This window comes from Dipodomys merriami, unplaced genomic scaffold (genome assembly GCF_024711535.1).
Source record: "Dipodomys merriami isolate MVZ:Mamm:240054 unplaced genomic scaffold, mDipMer1.0.p SCAF_7, whole genome shotgun sequence".
NCBI lineage: Eukaryota > Metazoa > Chordata > Mammalia > Rodentia > Heteromyidae > Dipodomys > Dipodomys merriami.
This window is the reverse complement of record NW_027206290.1, coordinates 62,650,851-62,672,467: the sequence shown is the minus strand read 5'-3', so window position 1 is coordinate 62,672,467 and position 21,617 is coordinate 62,650,851. Positions and strand designations below refer to the sequence as shown.

The following is a 21,617-nucleotide window of genomic DNA, read 5'->3' as shown; positions in this document are numbered from 1 at the left end:
TCCAAGAAGACATTAAGGCTCTTGGTCTGGGAGCCACCTCTTAAGTGTTTTGGGCTTAAAACAGTGCTTCTGAAATGTGAATTTGCAAAATAATCCCCTGAAAAGCCACTTGCGGTAGCTCAAGATGGTAATACCAGCTACTCAGGAGGTGGAGATCAAGAGGATGGTAGTTCAAAGCTAGCGCAAGCCAAAAGTTTGTAAGACTTCATCTCAACCAGTAAATGGAGGCAGTGGCATGCACCTGCCATACTACCTACACAGGAGACTGAGATTGAGGGGATCGTAGTTCTGGCCTATGCAGGCAAAGGCAGATCCATAAGGTCCCATCTCATCAGAAGAAGCTGAGCATGATGGCCCACACCTATCATGCCAGCCATAGTGGGAAGTAGATAATAGGATGATTGCTGACCAGGCACAGGTACAGGCTTAAAAAAAAAAAAAAAAAAAGCAAGATCTTATTTCAGAAAAACCAGGGCTAGAGAGGAGATCTGGTACAGTGCAAACAGAAGGCCCTAAGTTCAAACTTAAGTACCAAGATTGATTTTGTAGGTCTGGCCTAATCATTTGCACTTTAATAGTTCCCAAATGATCTTGTTGCTATTGGTCCCTGGCCTTTGTGTTTTCTTTTGAGATAATGTTTCTTATGTAGGTCAGGCCAGCCTGGAATCCATGTTCCTCCTGACTCAGCCTCCTAAGGGCTGGGATTACAGGGGCTCATCACTATACTTGGCTTTTAGAATAGTTTTACTTCACAGTTTCTAGTTAACTTTTGAGCAGCTTTAGTTGAGATAACTCCACTACTTCTTTGTAAACAGAGCCTGCACTACAAGGTGGGCCTGCTCATCTCTTTAGAGAGCATTAGTTTATCATAAGAAGATAGATAGGCACCATCAGGAATAAAAAAAAGACTTCATACTACAAAATCCATCCTAAAACGCTCAGATGGCCTATACTTGGTTGAGTGCTTAATAATGATTCTGTATCTTACGGGGTCCTCTCTCTGTATCAAGATTAAATGAAGAAGGGCTAAAAGGATCAAATAGGAAGGTGTAATCCTTCCCACACTCCGGCAGCCTAGCCTCTGCATAGCCATTAACCCTTTTGGGGAGGGCTACCAGGCAAGGACTCTCAGTTTTGTTAACTGCCACCCTCACCACACTCTGGGATAAAACATCAAGCCCTACCATTTTTGCTCATTCTTTTCTTTAACTGCCTGCTTCATCCCAAAGGTGCACGGTCTCTGTTTACTCATCACGTCCCTCTGTAAACCGCCCACTTCACCTCTCAAGGTATAGTTCTGCTTTCTTAGCAAATCACTCTTTACAGTCTTCTGATTCTTCCTCCTTCTTTTACTATACCTGGAGCAGCATCATAATTGGAGGCATTTTGCCCAGGAACAGAGAAACATCCAATATACCAAACTTGAGAGTGCCCTGGGATCTCTGTTCTTATTTGCCTTCATGACTACAAACTGAAAGGATTGCTTTGGAACAACAACAACAAACAAACAAACAAAACAATAGAAAGGAGATGAAGGAGCAAGAGTTCTGCATGAAGTGAAGCTGACTACATATATAATAATAGAACTAATGATCCTTGGAGTAAATAGACAAATGATCTAATGACAAAGAGCATCAGTAGTAGATCTTTCTTCTTGGAAATAATGAGGTTAAAAATGATGTTTACTTTCTGCTACAGTTAGTCTTTGCTTTACTTTTTTTCAGCAAAGAACATTTAAATATTTCTTGTGTGACCAAGAAAAAAATCTACTATTGTTGTTTGAAGGAAAACCTATAAATATCCCCTTAAAGTTCCTCTGTGTTGATTTATTCTATATATCCATGTCTGTTTGTATTCTTCTCATGAGAAAAGGATTCTTTTTGTCTTTGGCAGTTCTGACAGCACTGGACATAGGGAAGGAAGGGAAGGTCCAGGCATTTGCCTGGAGGCTGGATGCTGTTTGCATGGAGAAAATAAATTCCAGGAGTCCTGTAGGAGAGGTCTAAACTTCCCAGTGGAAAATCAGAGACAGCTTCTATAGTCCTTCCCCCTCCCCACATCGACCCTACACAAGTTCCCTACAATCTCTGAAAGGATCCCTCACCCCTCATCTCTGAAGACTGAAATAAGCTTTAAGTCGGTTTAGAAAAGGTTGAAAATGATTAGGAACAGTGGGTGATTCAGTGGTAGGACACATGGTTAGAATGCACACTAGGCCCTAGGTTCATTCCCCGTCAACAGAAAGTAAAATTAAAATAAATAAAAGGAATAGAGTGAGAGAATAGTAACAACTATAGCCTGCTGGGTAAGTAGAATAGTTACACCCACTTGGATGTTTACTACAAGTGTGTTTGTGGTGGGGTTCCTGAGTACCTGGACTGTAGATATCCACTCTGGATAGCTCCACCAGAAGGAACGCACCTACAATGCCAATCTAGCCAATGAAGGTATTCAAGGAGCTCCAAGATGCCTTTCTGGGGATGTAATGTAGATGATTGTCATACAAGCTTATATTAGACATTCAAAACAATCTAGCATCTGGGGATGTGATGTAGATGATTGTCAGACAAGCTTGTATTAGACATTCAAAAAGATCTATCTTCAGTCACTTTTTTCTTTCTTTTGTTAACCTGGAAACCAATGGTCAGAGAGGTGAATACACATCTACTTGACTCCAGACAAAACTTTTCAAGGAAACTTTAAGACTCTGCTGACACCTGCTGGTATTTCATTTATTGGATGTTATAAAAAGAAGCATTCTTCTCTCACCTACTGCCTTTAGTTCTATCATGCTAAGTGAACTTGATCTAAAAGATAACAGAGAAAAGGGGATTTCTGAAGAGACCATATTCTGTTGTAGAGGCTGTGTGGACAGCCTCTTTCTTGGGGGTAAGCCTGACTCTAAACTTCTTACTGTTCCTTTGCTCTGAGACAGCTCTCTGTGCTCTTGGGTAAGGCCTTTGACCTTACTTTTATCACTGCTGGGGGGAAAAAAACAGCTACTAACCTACCCAGGGCCATTTAGGGTCTCTGAGGTTGCTGGTGGCATCTGCTACTAACTAAAGCATGGATCCATCACTGGAGTGTTAACCTCAGAGGTCACTCCCAGTGACCTTTCCATTTTAATAAACAAGGTTCTTCACTACCATTCCATTTTTAAAAGGTAGATGAATGCTTTATAAGCCTGTCTAAAGCCCACCATATCTTAAGTTTATTTCTAAAAATAACTGAGTTAGGATTCTTACTCTATTCACTACTATTTTCCTCTTTGGAAAGTATGGACTTGGTTCTATGTTTTGGAACACGTTTTGGAACAGACCTTCAGATTTAGAGAACACTTTTCAGTTAATGCCAGCCAAATTATTTGTTTTTTGTTTTTTTTTCCCTGTATGGTCTTGGGAAACTCTGTCAGCCTGTGGTTTTATAGGCCAATAACAGGATATTTGATCATCTCCAGAGAGTTATAGTCCATATTTAGATGGACAGAGAAGAATTCTGCCAATGAGGAATAAGTGAAATGTTTCTCTAACACTGCTGTTTCCTTTCTTCTTCCTTCTTCAGCATCCAGACTTTACCATTGCTCTTGGTGAGGCTACTATTTACAATTCTTAAAAAGCAGCCTTTGCTAGGTACAAAGAGAAACTTACCTCTTTATCTTCCATCAGAAGGACTGGAGCACAAAGGGCTGATGTAAAACTCTGTTAGATTCACATTGATCAGAGTGTTTTCAATCAAAAATGTTAAAATAGTGAGTATTAGTCAGGGAGTAGAAAAATTACCACCTTTGTTTCTGTTGATTGGGATGTAAAATGATACAATGGCCATGAAACAGTGAAGTGGCTGTTCAAACATGTGAAACTTGGATGACCATAAGATCTGGCAATTCCACTTTTTGGTATTTATCTAAAAGAACTAGAAATATACATATACCAGTGTTCACAGCAGTATTACTCATTATATAGTAAGCAGAATGGAAACTACCCAAGTGACCTTTGACAGAAGAATGGATACAGGAAATGTGATGTTTACATAAAATGGAATTAGTAACTCAGCCTTTAAAAGGCAAGAAATTTAGACATACCTTAAAACAAAAATGAACCTTGAGGTCATTATGTCAAGTAAAATAAGCCAGTCACAAAGGACAAAACCCATACGGTTCCATTTACTTGAGGTTTCTAGAATAGTGCAAATCATGGAGAGAGAGAAGGTAGAATGATGGTTACCAAGAAAAGGTGAGGATGGGGAATTACTGTCTAATATGTGAAGAGTTTTAGTTGTGGAGATGGAAGGGTGGGATGGTTGTACAACAAATTGAATAATACCAGGATGTCATCTGAAAATGTTGGAAGTTGTTAATATTATAAACTTTACCAAAAGGAAAAGAAATTTTATGGAAGTCTTAAGATTCAGTCATTACTTCTGACCTTTACAAAAATAAAATCATGTTGTCATTGGTGGCCTATACTTGTGATCTTAGCTACTCAGAAGGCTGAGATCTAAGGATCATGGTTCAAAACCAGCCAAGGCAGAAAGGTCTTAGAGATTCTTCTCTCCAATTAACTAGCAAAAACCTAGAAATGGATGTGTGTCTCAAGAGGTGGAGCTCCAGCCTTGAGTGGAAAAGCCAAGGAAAAGTATGAGCCCCTGCTTTTAAGCCAACACACACACACACACACACACACACACACACACACACACACACACACACACACACACACACACACACACACACACACACACACACACACACAAACTAAATTACTCTTCCATAAAGAATTCAATCTTGTCATTGGAAATATAATGGACAGGCCTGGAGGACACTATGCTAAGAAAATGAAGCTGTAAGGTAGACACATACGACAAATACTAGCAAAAACAAAACAAAACAAAAAACCCAAAAAAATGAAATCACTTAATTGCTAAACCTGGTGATATTTACAGTGTTGTCCAACAGAAACTTCCGTGATGATAAAAATATTCCTTGTCTCTAATATGTAACCATCACTCATGTTGGTTACCATGTTGGCTTTTGGGCACTTGAAATAAAAATGTAACCAAGACACTGAATTTCATATTTTTCATTTTCACTTCAAAAAGTCATCTGTATACAGTGCAGGTAGAGTTTATATTCATATTACTATCTATTCTCTGTTATTTTCCGTTTCTCAGCACTGAGCCATAAATCTAATCCATCAGGTTATAAGTCTAAGAAGGTAAGAATTCAGTTTACATAAAGGTCACAGTTCTCTGGTATGGATGGGGTACAAGGCATGGTGTCGTGGGTATATAGCTTTTGTCAGACATTCATCAGCATCACTTATTGGATCCAAGAACAGAGCAGACCTTAGGTCATGTCTTAACTACTACAATGCCCTTCTAGAGACCCAAATTCCTGCACTGCCATCCTCAATCTTCCTTCACTTTCCTTGTAAATCAATGGAGTGATGGTATGAACTACAAATGAGGTCCAAGTCCTTAGACAGAAATATGTGAGCACATCACAGCTTGCGCTGAGCAGCCTGGCAGTAAAGGTCTCTTGCTTTTTAAGGCTTTGCTGGAAAACACAGATAAGGAAGATATGTAACAAGCCCAGATTAGGAGAATTCAGAAATACAATCAACCCGTATGCATTTATCTGCCCTCTGAAATGTGAATAAGTCAGCAGGTATGATATAGTATTGCTTAGAAAAAACTGAGGTTTCCAGCAAATGAAAACAGAACTTATATTTAAACAAGAAAGCTTGACAAGCCAGTCAGTAGGCAGCATGTTAAACCTAGTATTTTATGGCACTGTAGATGTCACATTTATCTTCATAAAAAGAATGAAAATTTTTTTATTAAGGCACAAAATATGAGCACCCAAAATGTAGATGGCAGTGTGGCAGGCAGGAGATAAAAACAGAGTTTATAGTCTCATTACATGAAATGAATATAACAGACTGTCTGATAAAAATCCACCATGTTTGGCTATAGCAGATCTACTGACTGAGACTGTTTTCTTCTTTTTCTTCTTCTTCTTTTTTTTTTTTCAGCAATGGGTAGAAGGCCTGAGATCAATCATACATAACTTCAGGGCAAATAACGTCAGCCCTATGACATGCCTCAAGAAACAGTAAGTTAAGTTTCTATCACTCATCACTCTTGGAAATTATCACATGGTCCTGTTAGGAGATAAGAGTACTCCATATGTGGACAGGGCAATTCCTGCTTGCCTTCCTTTCTATGTTCCTGATCTTGATGGATGAATCCAAAGCTTCAGACCCATAGGAAACAAATAATTGCTGGCCAAAACTCCTGGAACTCCAGTCACTCTAAATCCTGTGGATTTCAAGCATTGGCTTTTGTGTCGCAATACAGAGTCTTCTGATAGATAGATCTGTGTCTGGCGTTGTCCATAGCCAGACACTGGGATGGCTCAAGCTTTCTCTGCATAAAACTAAGAAAATTTACTCCAGCCATAGTCCCTCTGCCCCCAAAAATTTTCAGGGCAAAAAAGATATTTTTTATAGTGAAATATACTGATATATAGGTTCACATGACTATAGGGTTTTGGAGCTTATAACATATGCCAGCCGAGACTATATAATTGTTCCTGGTTTTTTAGAGTAGATATTCTTTATTACTAACTGAATTGAAACTCAAAAATTATGTTTTTGCTATTGTTTTCCAGCTGGATGAAATTGGCATTTATGACCAATACAACTGGAAAAATTCCAGTTAGGAGGTAAGTCAGTCAGTCTTGGCCATGCTCCCTGCCCTTGACCAGCCCTCATGACACCAATCCCAAGACAGAGTCTTCTACAAGTGTGTGCTAATGATGATACCTCTGCAAGCTTATTTTGGATTTGTGTGTGTGTGTGTGTGTGTGTGTGTGTGTGTGTGTGTGTGTGCAGTCTGTCAAAATCATAGATAGAAGTTAAGTCCCCTCTATTCCCTCACAATTAGTGTTTAAAAACCATCTGGGGCTAGAAAAGTGGCTCAGTGGTAGAGCGCTTGCCTTGCATGCATGAGACCCTGGGTTCAATTCCTCAGCACCACATAAGCAGAAAAAGATGGAAGTGGCGCTGTGGCTCATGTGGCAAAGCGCTAGCCTTGAGCTGAAGAGCTGAGGGACAGCGCCCAGGCCCAGAGTTCAGGCTCCATGACTGACAAAAAAAGAAAGAAAACAAACAAAAAATCTGAAAACATAGTATTCGTTTTCAATCTTTAAATAACTGGGCTTTCGGGTTTTAAATTTCACTTGCCAGCTTGTCTGAGTAATCACCAGCAGAAATTAAAGTCCATACTGCGTCCCTGCAGTGGCAGTGTGTGGACAGTCTTAACTAGTCTGTTGCCTCTGGATGGGGCCTCCCCATTCTTGGCATTGCTGCTCTTCTACTGCACAGAGAAGACAGGAGCTGGCTTAGTCTTAGGTCTAGGTTGCTGTAATGAAGTACCATGGACTATGTAGTTCACAAATGAAACAGTTTATTTTTCACAGTTTGGGAAAATGGAAGTCTGTTAAACATGATAATTTATCAATTTTCTCTTTTTTGCTGTTTTTGTTTTCTTTTCTTTTTGTCTATATGTCTTTGGGAGTATAAGGGCAAGCACAGAAATAATAGAGGTATAAAGGGTGAACAAATGCAACAATGGTGCTCACTGGACATTTTGTTGAAAATGAAGTATATAACTTGTAGTGGGATGGGAGGGAGAAAATAGAGTGCGAAGGCAGGGGTGACATTATCCAAAAGGAAATGTGCTCTTTACCTGTATTATGTAACTGTAACCTCTCTATTTTTGGCATTTTCAAATATTTTTTTAAAAAAGAAAGAAAATGGAAGTCTGGGAGAAGGGATTCATGATCTGATGAGGATCCTCTTCCTGGTGGCAGACTGTTGTATTCTTGTAGAAAGAGGGATAGCAAGTTCTAGAAAAGCTCTTTTGTAAGGGCTCTTCTCCCATTCAGGGGAGGAATCACCCACCTCCCTAACATAATCACTTCCTAAAGGCCTTAGTCCCTAAAGCCATCATGTTGGTATTAGGTTAGGATCAGATTAGGATTTCAGCATCACAGAGCTGCTAAGTCCTCTTTCACCCTGCCCTGTCTAAGCATGATATAGGTGAAAATTCAGGGAAGTGGAGATGAGCACAGATAGCAATGTGTTGAACACAAATACAGACCAGATCTCTTTGTCATGCTTTCCTGTCCCACCTTTTCTCTAAGATAAGGTTCTGGAAAATGGGCAAAGTGGGAACCTGTAACTTATGATCAGAGCATTTCTACCTAGTTTCATTCCCTCTGTCCTCATCAAACTGTGGCCTCACAGATCTCTTTTGATTGTGTGCATCATTATCTAGCAGGTTCATACAACAAAATGGTTGCTCCCCAGTTTGGCAGGTACAGCCTCCATAGTTTGGAATCTTCTTTAGTTTTCTTTGACATTGACTCTTTGGTTCTCGCCAGTACTAACAGGTGTTTGACACAAAGCATCTGTGAAAATTGGGGGTAGTTTGTTTGAATTGATAGAGAATTGATACCAAGCCAACAAAAAAAGCAAGTGATTCTCTTAGGAGATGAGCTGCCAAGGGTTAGGTGGAAATTGTTCTGAATGTTTTAATGGATATGAAGTGTAAACAGTTTTAAAATATCATTTAATCACTATCATTCTGGAGTTCTAAATGTGGAAACCATTAATATAATGTATATCATGTTAAAAGGGATCTGGCTTCACCATCATTACAGAGTTTGGGAATAGCCCTTGCTCCTGGAATAGTAAGCCAAAATCCAGTGACAGATAAACTGGGTCTCATTGCATGACACAGCCTCTCTTCTTTTTTTCGCCTTTTTTCTTTGAAATCAAATACCTTCCCATTCAAACCACAGTTGTAACAATAACTCTTTTCTTTTGCTCTCTCCCATCTCTTATGGTCTGAAATGGAATCTAGTGGCTAAGACATTGGGATCCAGCGTCTAGGAAGATGGGATTCAATGGCTAGGGTGTTGAGTTATGGAGAACCAGACAATGGTTGTGGCCAATGGTTAGAGGGAATCCTAAAGGGCACAAGTGCATCAGAGAAGGCAGTGCCTCGGGTGTGGTCATGGCAATTCAATTCTATATGACCCATCCATAACCTGACACTCCAGAAGCCTACGTGGAAGGTCTGATTCTACAGAGATGGTACTTCCAATCCTTCATCTCACTCTTTGGTGATCATGTCAGCAAATGATGTGCAAACCCTACAGTATATGCAAACGCAGGACAAGCAAGCAAAGAGTGGGGCTCCCTTGGTTTCTAGGGTGGTTGCTTTCTTAATCACTGACAAGCTCTCCTGGGATATATTTAGACTGAACTGTAAAAGAACTGGGGCATAAATCAAAGGTATTTGCTGTTGTAATGATGTTCCTATGTGCAAAGAATGGCTGTTTATCTTCTCCTACCCACAAAATTTCATGGAACACCTGTTAGCTATTTTGAAGCACTGAGCAAAACTCCGTGGATATGAGGCTGTACAGAAAGAGTTGGCTAACCCTCAATACTTTTATAAAGATGTCATGTTCCTAGGAAATGCCCCATGATGTCTAAAATGTCCCCAGCCTATTGTAAGTGTGTTTCTCTTAGAACACTGCTTAAAGAACATCTTCCTGAAAACTCAGGAAAATCACTTTCACCTCATACTTCCTACACTTTACGTGAAACTATTTTAAGACTCAAGAATGAATCAGATAAGTGTCTGGAAGCAAGGAAGTAGATAACATCCCACAGAAATGGTCTGTTGACTTCTGTGCTCCATCCTGAGTATGTTTTCCTTTAAAAGTAAGGGGAGCAAATCTGTGGTCAAGCTCCCCAGCCTAGCCTGCCTCATGAAAAGCTAAGCATAAGAAGTCAGCCTCTCCCCACTTCCTCTCCCATTTTCTCCTACACTGTGCTCCTCAGTCCTATATCTTGGTACTGCAAGTACTTGCCAAAAGATTTTATTCCTCTGTACTCTCCCCAGAAGTGCTCATGCCCCATACTTAATTCATCCTGGCCATGCTGATCAACCTCACAGAGACCTGGGTGAGCTGAAATACCCTTGAGATGACTATTCAAAGGTTCCCCGCAAACCCCCCCTCTCCCCATGACAGATGTCTGATTCGGTTGTGCATCTGTAGGTCTTACGTTAACATACAGTTTTGTGAAGAAAGACACAGAGAATCACCACTTTCTGTAAATCAAAAAGGGCAGGTAAATAGCACCTCAGTTGAATGTTTAAACATTGCATGAACTCTCAAGACTGAGAAAATATGGACATGCCACCCCAAAAATCTGTTAATTAGTTTACCTGATATCAAGCACCTGTACCCTGCCATTTCACAGGCCTCCTAATATTTGAATACAGTGTCTCAAGCGCTCTTAGGAATGTACTTCATGAAAAATTCCTGGACCTGGTAGGAAACAAGAAAGCTTTGAATGAACATATAATAATTCATTTGCCTAATGCTGCTTCCTCCCCATCTATTTTGAGAAGCTGTAGTCTGCAGTTAAAGTGGTGCTTTCTTCCACTCACCAAGATTAACTGGCTGTCAGGGTTTATATTCACTTACCATGAATAATGTAACACATGAAAGCATTGGGCCTGAGACAGGGTTAAAAGAACCCTCTAGTATTCAGAAGACATTGCTAAGCCAGGCTTCACAGGTGACAGTCAGTTCCACCTTTGAGTCAAAGCTCTACTTCTGAATATAGACTTTGAGTGACCATGCTAGCACACGACCTAGACCTCTAGTAAGGGTGTAAATAAAGGCTTCTTGGGTGAAGAAGGCACAGCTTGAAGCCAAGTATGAGGTTCAGGTACCAAATCCTCACCTGGATGAATTTCATTCTAAGTGTTACCAGCATTCCCATGGAGAGGGTCTCTTTTTGCTACTTTCACTAATGAGACAATGGTCAAGCTTTTAACTAGCCTTCTTATTCACTACAGTATTTTAAAATGTATTCAGAAATATTGTGACTTGGGTCAGAGCTAAGATTCTATTGAAACATTGAATAATTTTTCCCTGCCCCTCTGTAACCTGTTACCTGTTACCATTGCAGAGTTCCTCAAGAGTGTTTCATTTGAAAACACGATTAAAACATATCTGATAGTGTGTCACAATAGCCATTTCAGGCTAGGCTGAATTCTAAAGAGCTGCTTCTTCCAACAGGTTGAGATGTCAATTTTTTCATTTGTATCACTTGTTCTAGAGTGCTGTCTCATCATTTCTTAGGATGAAAATGTTTATTGGTGGATCGTTGGGGAAGCAGAGATAAGATGATGGTAATATAAGGTGATTCCCAGGAAAGGCACAAGACCCTGTCTGAAAAACAAACTAAGAGGCAAACAGAACTGGTCATGTGGCTCAAGTGGTAGAACATTTACCTAGGAATTTCAAGGCCCTGACTTCAAACCTTAGTATTGCCACACACAACAAAGTGCCATTATCTTTCTCACAGTATGTATGTATATGTATATATACATATATATGTATATGTATACATATATGTGTATACACACACACACACACACACACACACACACATATATATATATATATATATATATATATATATATATCCCTTCAGTTTTCCTCATGTTCACAAGTACTTGTGGTGCTTGTATTTGAATCAAGTAGCAGAACCGACTACCAGAAAACCAGAGACATAGGAGGGACTATATTGGGGTATGAAAAGCACCTACAAAGAGTAGCTTTATTAATCTGTTCTTTTCCCCTCAGTCTCCACATTTCTGGGATTCGTTGCATCTTTATAGCAGGAGAAAGCAAAATGAACAATATATTGAAATTTTCTTTCTTTCTTTCTTTTTTTTCCTGCCTCAGTATTACTAGAACCTTTGCATCGGGGAAAACAGAAAAAGTGATATTCCAAGCACTCAAGGAATTGGGTCTTCCCAGTGGAAAGGTATTCACAGATTTAATAATGTTTTCCTAAAACCACATTTTTTGTTTATATTCTCGTTTTGTGATAAACCAGCTTCTTTGTATTAAACTAATCTCCATTAGTTTCAGTTAATTTTCTCTTCTTCTGAGAATCCCAACCTACAGTGTTTTAAAATTCAGCTAGTCTACTTCAAAAAAAAATTTTTTTTTTACATTTTTTGGTAGCTTGTGTGGCTTGAACTCAAGTCCTGGACACTGTCCCTGAGATCTTTTGCTCAAGGCTAGCCCTCTACCATTTGAGCTACAGTGCAACTTCCAGTTTTCTAGCGGTTAATTGGAAATAGGAAGCTCATGGACTTTCCTGTCCTGAACAGTGATCCTCAGATCTCAGCCTCTTGATTAGCTAAGATGATAAGCATGAACCACCCAGCTTCAAAATGGTTTTGTCATCTTTATTATGATAAGGAAACAAAAGACAGGCTGTTATGTTACAGTTTGTGGACTATATGTCTGAGAAGCTCATCATCACTACCTAGACCAAGTCCAACATCAACACAAATAATTAATAAATAGGCTATGCAATATTTTCTGAAGTGCCCCTCACCAAAAAACTAACCAGATATGTTCATAGCCCTTCAGATTTAAAATAATAGAAATCAATGTTTGGAGCACAAGAAAGATTTAAGCCTGTGACTTCATTTACAAGTTCTGTTTGAAAGATATATTTCAGTATAACATGCAAAATCTCACGTGGACATCCTAAGCCCCTCTCTGTGATCTTCTGAAAGTCACGTGGTAAGCATAATTAAATATAAGGCTTGATGCCGGGCGCTGGTGGCTCACGCCTGTAATCCTAGCTACTCAGGAGGCTGAGATCTGAGGATCGCGGTTCAAAGCCAGCCCGGGCAGGAGAGACCGTGAAACTCCTATCTCCAATAAACCACCAGCAAACCGGAAGTGGCGCTGTAGCTCAAGTGGTAGAGCGCTCGCCTTGAGCTGAAGAGCTGAGGGACAGCGCCCAGGCCCAGAGTTCAAGCCCACGACCGACAAAAAAAATATTTATAAGGCTTGATTTCAGCATCCTACTAGCTTAAGGAGAGATGAAGAAAACGGTTCTCTATTTCTTGGGGGTGTTTCCCAGGGAAGCTGGTAGTCTGATGCTCGCATACATCCTCTTAGGCCTTGGCATAACTAAAGGCACACATTAAAGCATGCCATGATCCAGCAGTGTGATCTAAAAGTTGGCCTCCAGGCTTCTGAGTTTCCCAATGGTCCACACTTTGCATCATGACCTTGTACATTGTCCTGCAAAGATAAAAGAGATTGTGTGATTAATGATGCTTTTCTGTTTTTTACAGAACGATGAAATCGAGCCTGCTGCTTTTACTTACGAAAAGTTTTATGAACTGACACAAAAGATTTGTCCTCGCACAGATATAGAAGATCTTTTTAAAAAAATGTAAGTTTCAATTATGAAGAAATGTTATATAAATGTTATTCTTTTAGATTTTTTTTGGAACACGTTTTTGCCAAAATATTTTAAAATAGCATGTGAGTACTAGGAATGTCAGGATTATATTTTCACCCTTTAGCTTCTCAAAGTAAAAGCTTACTCTGACTTTTTGAGAAATGTTGACAGAAATGAATTGCAGCACCTGAAACCTCCCCCCTCCCCTTCCCCTGGCATTGGCTTTACTAACTACCTATAATTTTAACCTGCTCCTTTAGGTATTAACCCATGATGTGAACTAACTAGATCCAATTTGGAATGTTACTATGTTGTTGAAAAGTTCATTCATTCCAATTATCTCAAATGGATGACTTACATGTTGTTTTTAAAGTAATGCCTTTGGCTAATGCTAAAAAGAACAAGACAAAACAAAGAAAGACCTGCAGATATTTTCCGTGACTTGCTGGGAATGTCCTCTCTCCTTTGTCCTTGTGGTTGGGTGCCCTCCCTCCCCTTGCCAAACAGTCTCTGGTTCACTTTAAGAACTCACCACTACTTGAGGGTTAGAAAACTAAGATTAGAATTATGATCAACAAATGTCAACATGTAAATCGTACCTCTGTAGCATCATATACAAAAACTTACTTTTTTTAATAAATTTCTTTTCAGCAATGGAGACAAAACTGATTATTTAACGGTAGACCAATTAGTGAGCTTTCTAAATGAAGTAAGCTTTTTCATACATTAACTCAATAAAGTCTGTGTGCAGTGGCTTGCCTCCTTTGGTGTCCTCATTGCATGACCATGTCATCTGCCCTTACTTGCTTTGCTTCTCACCTGCTGATCTTTCCATGATGGCTTTACCAGGTGCAAAAATCAGCTGCTCCCTGTGTGTTCACATGCTGCTTACTCTCTGGCTCTGCACACCACTTTCTGTTGGTTTCTTGCTATGTTGTGTAGCTCTGGTTCTGTGCATATGTGTGAAAATTGTAATGTGTTTATTTAATTAAATGTGTCTGTGTTTTTGCAAAATGATGTTTAAGGTTCATCTCATTAGAGAATGGATTGAATTTGTTGCACTGTAGTTGGATTCTCCATTACTAACTTTATCTCATACCTTTGCATGGACTGGAAAGCTTTAGTTTTTGTCTTTTAATGGAATGCATGTAAGAAAAATATGTAGGTTCAATTAGGCTATTTTGACAACAAGCAAAACATTGAATTCTTGGGTGAAAATACACTTTTCAGCCAGTTGGATTGCAGGTTAAATTTTTACTTTTTATTTTTATAACAAGCTCAGAGCTAATTTTAGACCATGATTCACTTAACAACCGAAACGGTTGACAAAATTTGTTGAAGCACAAGGGGAAAAAGTATTTGAGAACAAGTAAAGGCTGCAACTTGATTATACCTCAAATGAACCTTTATCTTTTACATGTACAAAGGAGTGTTTTTAGCAAAACCTACCAAAATTTTTATTAATCCAAAACTAAGCATTCGTGTTCTTTTTCTAATACACAAACAATATGAGTTTTTGTAAAGGATTAGACAATATATTTGTGTTTCAAAAGAAGTTAAGCATCATACCATATAAAGAGAAGATGTTAGAAAGGCTGAGAGGGACAGGGAAATATAGCTCAGCAGTAAAACACAGGTTTAAAATGTACAAGGCCTTGTGTCCAATCCCCTAGCATTAGCATTAAAAAAAAGAAGGGGAAAGTAATATATTACTAGACATAAGATATTACCCTAAGAAAAGAGACCATGCAATCCTTGATTTACCACTCTGTAGAAACAAGTCACACCTTTGCCAAGGGTCTTCATAGGGTGGTACTTTAGAAACTGTCAACCAAAGTCTAAATGCACTTATCCAAGAAAGCGAAGCGACTCCATATATCTGCACAGATGCCTCCAATTTTAAATCATCCTTTCAGTACAATATTTATTTTACTGGAAAACATTTCAAGTTTTTCCACTCTACTGGATTTTAGTCATGTGAATACTATGTTCATACTCTTTACCCAGATATTATCCACATTCTTATGCCACAGCTGCTCAGAACTTGAAATACCTTCCTTTATTTCCTTGAACCTCTTCCCCTCATCCTTCCTCCTTTCGTTGTTTATTTGGTTTGGTTTGTTTCCTTCAGCTTCTTTGTGCACCGTGGTTCATGGATCATCTTAAATTTGGTGAGATGGGCAGCAATCCAGCTTCCTAATAAAGAAGAAAGATAAGCTCAATAGAGATGAGGAAATCCACACAACATCCGTTTGTCACTTTGGGATGAAATTGGCTTCAGCCATTTATTAAACAGAGACCTACCTAGGGCATCTTGCTGTTTGCATGCAGAAACATTTCCAAAGTCCAAAGAGAAGTGTCACCTTATGGGCTCTTATCTGATGCATTTCCTCTTAAGGACTTTTTTTTTCATTATTCTCCCTAAGAATCAGTCTTATAATTCTTATAAGACTTAAAAATTTTTCAGTTTTATAATTTATAAGCTTCTATTTTTTAAATGTATTTAATTTGAAGAAAACGCAATTCCCCTATATACTTTTTTTTGGGGGGGGGTCAGTTGTGGGGCCTGAACTCTGGGCCTGGGTGCTGTCCCTCAGATCTTATTCAGCTCAAGGCTAGCACTCTACCACTTGAGCCACAGCACAACTTCTGGCTTTTTCTGCTTACGTGGTGCTGAGGAATTGAACCCAATGCTTCATGCAAGCAAGGCAAGCCCTCTACCACTGATCTACCTTCCCATCCCAATTCCTCATTTAAAAAAAAAATTATTGTTATTATAAAGGTGGTATACAGAGGAGTTACTATTTTATAAGTCAGGTAAAGAGTACATTTCTTCCCTGGCTTTCTCCCAGTTTTTCCCTCCTGTCCCCACCCACAAGTTATATAGTTCATTTTCAACAGTGTCTAGTCCCATATTTTTTGACTGCCATTCATATTCGTTATTAGGCAAGCTTTTATCTGTTGTTATTATTAGTTGGGTGGGACGGTTTGTCTGCTTGATATTGTTTAGTTTTTTTGTTTTGATTTTTGTCATGGCGCTTTAACTTAGCAACTGTGCTCTGTCCTTGAGCTTTTTTGCTCAAGATTAGCACTCTACCAATTTGAGCCACAGCCCCACTTCCAGTTTTGAGGTCTTAATTGGCTGGCTTCAAACAGTGATCCTCAGATCTCACCCCTTGATTAGGCAGGATAACAGGCATGAGCCACCAGTACCTGGCTGCAGTTGTATTTTATCTTTTAATATTTCCTTCTATTATCCTAGTCCTTTGGGGATGAGACTAATGAAATTAGTTTGTGGTTCTCAATTTCTTCAGAGAACTTTATCTCACCTTTAGGTCAGATAGTCCAAAAAAAATGTATAGTCATTAATTTAAACAGTAAAAATACCCTGAAACTGTTCCTTTTCTGCCTTGGGGAACTGAGCAGGAAAGACTAGGCAAAAAGGTGAGCGTCTCCTCAAAGAAATGGTCAAGCCCAGAGAGTATTCTGCCAGCTCCTTGCATGTCTTTTATTAAGTTCAACTAGTCATCCTTTAATCTCAGTGTTAAAATGCACAATCTAGTTGGGTTTTAGTGGCTCACACATGTAAGTCTTGCCACTGAAGAAGTTGAGATCCAAGGATTTTGGTTTGAAGCCAGCCTAGTCAGGAAAGTCTGTGAGACTCTTACTTCTATCTAGCCAATAGAAAGTGGGATGTGGAGGTATGTCTCAAGTGGTAGAGTGCCAGCTTTGAGTGAAAACACTAAGGAATAGTGCCTAGTTCCTGAATTCAAGTCCTTGTAACAGCATGCGTGTACATGGGTGCGTGCACACACACATACACACACACACACACACACACACACACAGAAAATAAAGAATCTAGCCCTGCTGAGTTAGAATCTGCATTTAACAGGATCCCCATTTAATAAGATTAAAGAAAGAAAAATTGATTTAATAGACATTTGTCTGCACATGAAAGTTTGTGTAGCACCATCTAGTGGTATGCCTAATATGAATGGAAGAACATGGGAGTAGTAGGTATATATTTTCTGATTTTTCCCATAAAGAATTTAGTTAAGGAAATTCACTCACACCTAAAAAAAAAATTGCTTCAGATGTATCTCTGCATTATATTCAATGGAAAGAAGGAGATTCCCATTACCAAAATTATTAAAATATCCAACCCGAGTTAAAGAAGAGCTAGTGGAGGCATTTGCTGGGTGCCTCCACATGATTAATTCTAGTCTGATTTCTGCATATGTCTGGACTTCAGTTGGTTTCACCTTCTTTTCCCTGTCCCTACTAAAAAGCTAAATTGATTGTGGTGTTGCCTTCTATTTGATTTCTTACAGAGATGAGAACATCTAAGGTCCTGGAGAACTGAGGGTTTCTGAGAGTTTTGTTTTGACATGTATCAAAATTTTATAAAAGAGAGGGAACAGATCCTAGATGGCCACATTGATCAAGAATAGGCTTTATTTTCCCCTTACTAAGTATTTTCCTCCTATGTCTCACACACACACACACACACACACACACACACATATGATCACATCATGATAAAGCCTTATTTTTTTTAATTTTCTAATTTTACTGTTGGAAGTGCATAAGAAAGGACCCATGATACCTTTTTCTTTAGCAATATACTTATTCTTTATTTGACAGACACAGAGAGAGGAGGAGAAGGAGGTATACTACCTTATGAGTAAGCTTACAATTTGCCAAATATTCCTTTCTCATAACATCTTTTTTCCTGAATTACTTATATTAACATCCATCCCTCCCAATCCCAGTGCTACTTGCATTGATGCCAGTTGCTGCTTTTTCTTAGTAAAAGAAAAGACAGTTGTAGGGACCTGTCCGTTATCTATCTACTCATTTACTTTTTTTGGAAGTTATTTAGAGTATTATTTTACAAAGCACTGGATACCAGAGGATGAATATCCCGAGTATATCATTTATCCAAGTGGAAACTGATAATCCCTCTGAGTCCTGCAAAGCATTTGCCTCAAGGTGCTGCATCTAAATGGAACTTTCTATATCTTCTTATCCCCAAATCACCTGAACATGAGCCTCTTCCTCCTCATTATTTATTTTCACATAACACTTACAGTTTTGTGCCATTAATGTAACCCTATCACTTGTCTCTCTACCTTTGGATTATTCAGATTGTGCTTATCTACCTTTTCAGAATGTGAAAGTTTTAGGGAAATTAGGTTATCTTTTTTTTTTCTGGTCCTGGAGATTGAACTCAGGGCCTGGAAGCTGTCCCTGAGAGCTTCTTTTGCTCAAGGCTAGGGCTTTACCACTTGAGCTAGAGCTACAGTTTTGTTTTTTTTTTTCTGAGTAGTTTATTGGACATGAAGAGTCCCGTGGACTTTCTGGCCTGGACTGGCTTCAACCTAGGATCTCCAGATTTCAGCCTCCTGAGAAGCTAGGATTATAGGTGTGACCCACTGGCACCTGGCAAATTTTTAAACTAAGGGTTATTGATATAATCATTATAGGACTTGGGTTTCCTGGCTGTAGCTTCTGGTAGATGGTTTAATGAATACTAAGTATCTGGCTATCTCTTTTTTTTTTTTTTTTGGTCATGGGGCTTGAACTCTAGGCCTGGGTGCTGTCCCTGAGCTCTTCAGCTCAAGGTTAGCGCTCTACCACTTGAGCCACAGTGCCACTTCTAACTTTTTTTTGTCTTTCCAACCCAAGCTTTTATTTCATATACATTACTATGTTTAAACTCAAATTCTAAGATATATTGGAAGGCTGTATTCAATTTGATTTTTTATTATTTTTTATTATATTTTATTATTATATTTTTATTATATTTTATTATTGTGGAAATTTCTGTTTATGTGGTGCTGAGGAATCCAACCCAGGGCCTCATGCATGTGAGGCAAACACTCTACCACACTTGAGCCATAGCACCACTTGTGACTTTTGCTGTTTATGTGGTGCTGAGGAATCCAACCCAGAGTCTCAGGCAAGTGAGGCAAGCACTCTACCACTGAGCCACCTTCCCAGCCCTCTAGCTATCTTTTAATAGGGTTTAATTGGGAGGACATTTCAAATGATTAGCCCTATCCTGGCAGGAATTAGTTATTTGGATTTTTTTCCATAAGTATTAAATGTGTTTAAGATGCAGACCATTACAGGTTAAGGCAGTGCTTTCTTAAACTTGAGTAGATCAGGATGACAGGAAATGAAGTGTTTCACCCTAGAGAATCAGTACTCTCTAGCTATGTAGGGGGCAGGGCCTGAAATCTACATTTCTAGTGAGGTCTCAGGTGATGGTAGGGATGGGATTGCTAACATTCACAGACCACACTTCAGGTAGCAGCACATTAGACCACACACATGGATAGGTGTAAAAGGACACAGACAAGTTTGACTTCTCTCTTTGCTTTTCTCTAACTTTATCACTTCTCTCCCTTCTAGTGAATCCCTTCTGTCTCTTACTTTTTAATTTATATAGATATACCCCATCTGCTCCATGAATCTACTTACCAAAGAGCACATCTATAAAGCAAAAGACTTAATTTAATATGGAAGAGAAATAAAATAACCAAGTGTGAACTTCACTGTACCAGACTTTAGTAGAAAGGATTCTTTTCCTCACTTCTTCCATAATATTGTGTATGGGAGAAGGGATGTGATTAAAAGAGGTTTTAATTTTTATATATTTGGGTTTTTTTTTTTCATTTTCTTTTTTTTTCTGTTCTGGCCCTGAACGCAGGGCCTAAGCACTTCCCTAAGCTCTTTTGATCAAGACTAGCACTCTGCCACTTAAACCATAGCTCCACTTTCAGCTTTTTGGGGGTTAATTGGAGTCTCATAGAGTCTCACAGACTTTCCTGACGTGGCTGGCTTTGACCAGAGATCCTCATCCTGTGTAGCTAGCATTATAGGCTCGATCCACTGGCACCTGGCTTATTTGCTTCTAAAACAATTTCTTCTCATTCAAAGTAGAGCTCCTTGTTCCCTTAAATGATGGGCTCTAATGCATGGGCACATCCTGTTTCCCAGCTAGGTACAGCATGCCCTTCCTTGCCTGGCATCCCATGATCCACTTAACAGTTTCTCCTCTTCATATCCCACTTTTGTATGTTATAGTCTCAAGACCTGTTTTAAGTTTCTTCTCTAGTAACTGCATGGATGTGAGCTACTTTGAGTCATAATTTTTTAGATCACAACAGAAGTATGCTTCATTGGGATAAATTGCCCAAAAGATATTGCTTCCTTATAAATTAAATTAACACTCTTAACTGAATTGGGCCACTTAGGAAATGACATCATGTATTCCCTGGTAAAAGGCAGTCATTCCATGTGTAGACCTCTTCAATTATCTCCAAACAAATGAGCCAGGAAAATTCATATAAACTTGTAATAATTGCTTCTTAAATACCTTCCCAGTAATGTTTTTCAAAGTCTGTGAATATATTTGGGTAAAGAGTTGTTGCTGAGTCTCTATTTATTGACCAAGTCTTGCTCACATCTGTTTGTTAGTCATTATTCCATAAAAGTTTGCTTTTTTATTTATTCATTTACTAGTTGAAGGACGACCAGAGACAAGATGCAATACTATCATGCACAGTGAAATATAAGGAAGTTTATGAACCCAAAGCCTACATATACACACATATGCGCGCACGCGCGCACACACACACACACACACACACACACACACACACTCACACCCATATATGCACCTGCATGATTGTAGTTAAGTAGTGAATGGACTTTTTACTATCTCAGAAAGTCAGAATGATATCACTGTCCCTGGTGTTTCCCCCAGTACCAGAAATACCTTAAGTACTTATTGGAAAGGAGAATGTTGCCAGCCTCCCAAATTAGCTTATCCATATACTCTCTTTCTCTTTGTCTCTGTCTTTCTGTCTGTCTGTCTCTCTCTCTCTCTCTTTGTCTCTGTCTCTCTCTGTCTCTCTGTCTCTGTCTCTGTCTCTCTCTCTCTGCCTGGGCAAATTTTCAGGGCAAAATGAGTTACTTTATAGGGGCAAAGGTGTTTTTGAAGTACTGATATTTAAATTCAGATTTTTATATGGCTTAGAGCTTGTACATATCCTGTGCAAATTAATTTTCATTTTTACAATTGGTTTAATTTGAAAAATAATCACAAAAACAAAATTTGCTGAGTGCCCAAGAAAGTTATTAACACAGAGAGATCAAGTGTTACTTTCTTACATAATTCTTGGGGTTTTGTTGCTACTATTTTGGGTTTTCTTGGCACTTAAATTAGCATATGAGTGG

The 21,617-nt window shown here is 39.0% G+C and overlaps 1 protein-coding gene across 5 annotated transcripts in view; it reads left to right on the top strand.

Moving 5' to 3' along the window:
- The window catches only part of Plcb4 (phospholipase C beta 4), a 355,705-nt gene that overhangs the window by 258,429 nt on the left and 75,659 nt on the right, over positions 1 to 21,617 (top strand). For all 5 annotated transcript variants that reach the window (XM_070006763.1, XM_070006764.1, XM_070006768.1 and 2 more), the window contains 5 exons: positions 6,033 to 6,112; positions 6,671 to 6,724; positions 11,840 to 11,921; positions 13,258 to 13,358; positions 14,019 to 14,076. In XM_070006763.1, coding sequence (XP_069862864.1) covers positions 6,033 to 6,112; positions 6,671 to 6,724; positions 11,840 to 11,921; positions 13,258 to 13,358; positions 14,019 to 14,076 — 375 coding nt within the window. The remainder of the gene's footprint in view (positions 1 to 6,032; positions 6,113 to 6,670; positions 6,725 to 11,839; positions 11,922 to 13,257; positions 13,359 to 14,018; positions 14,077 to 21,617) is intronic.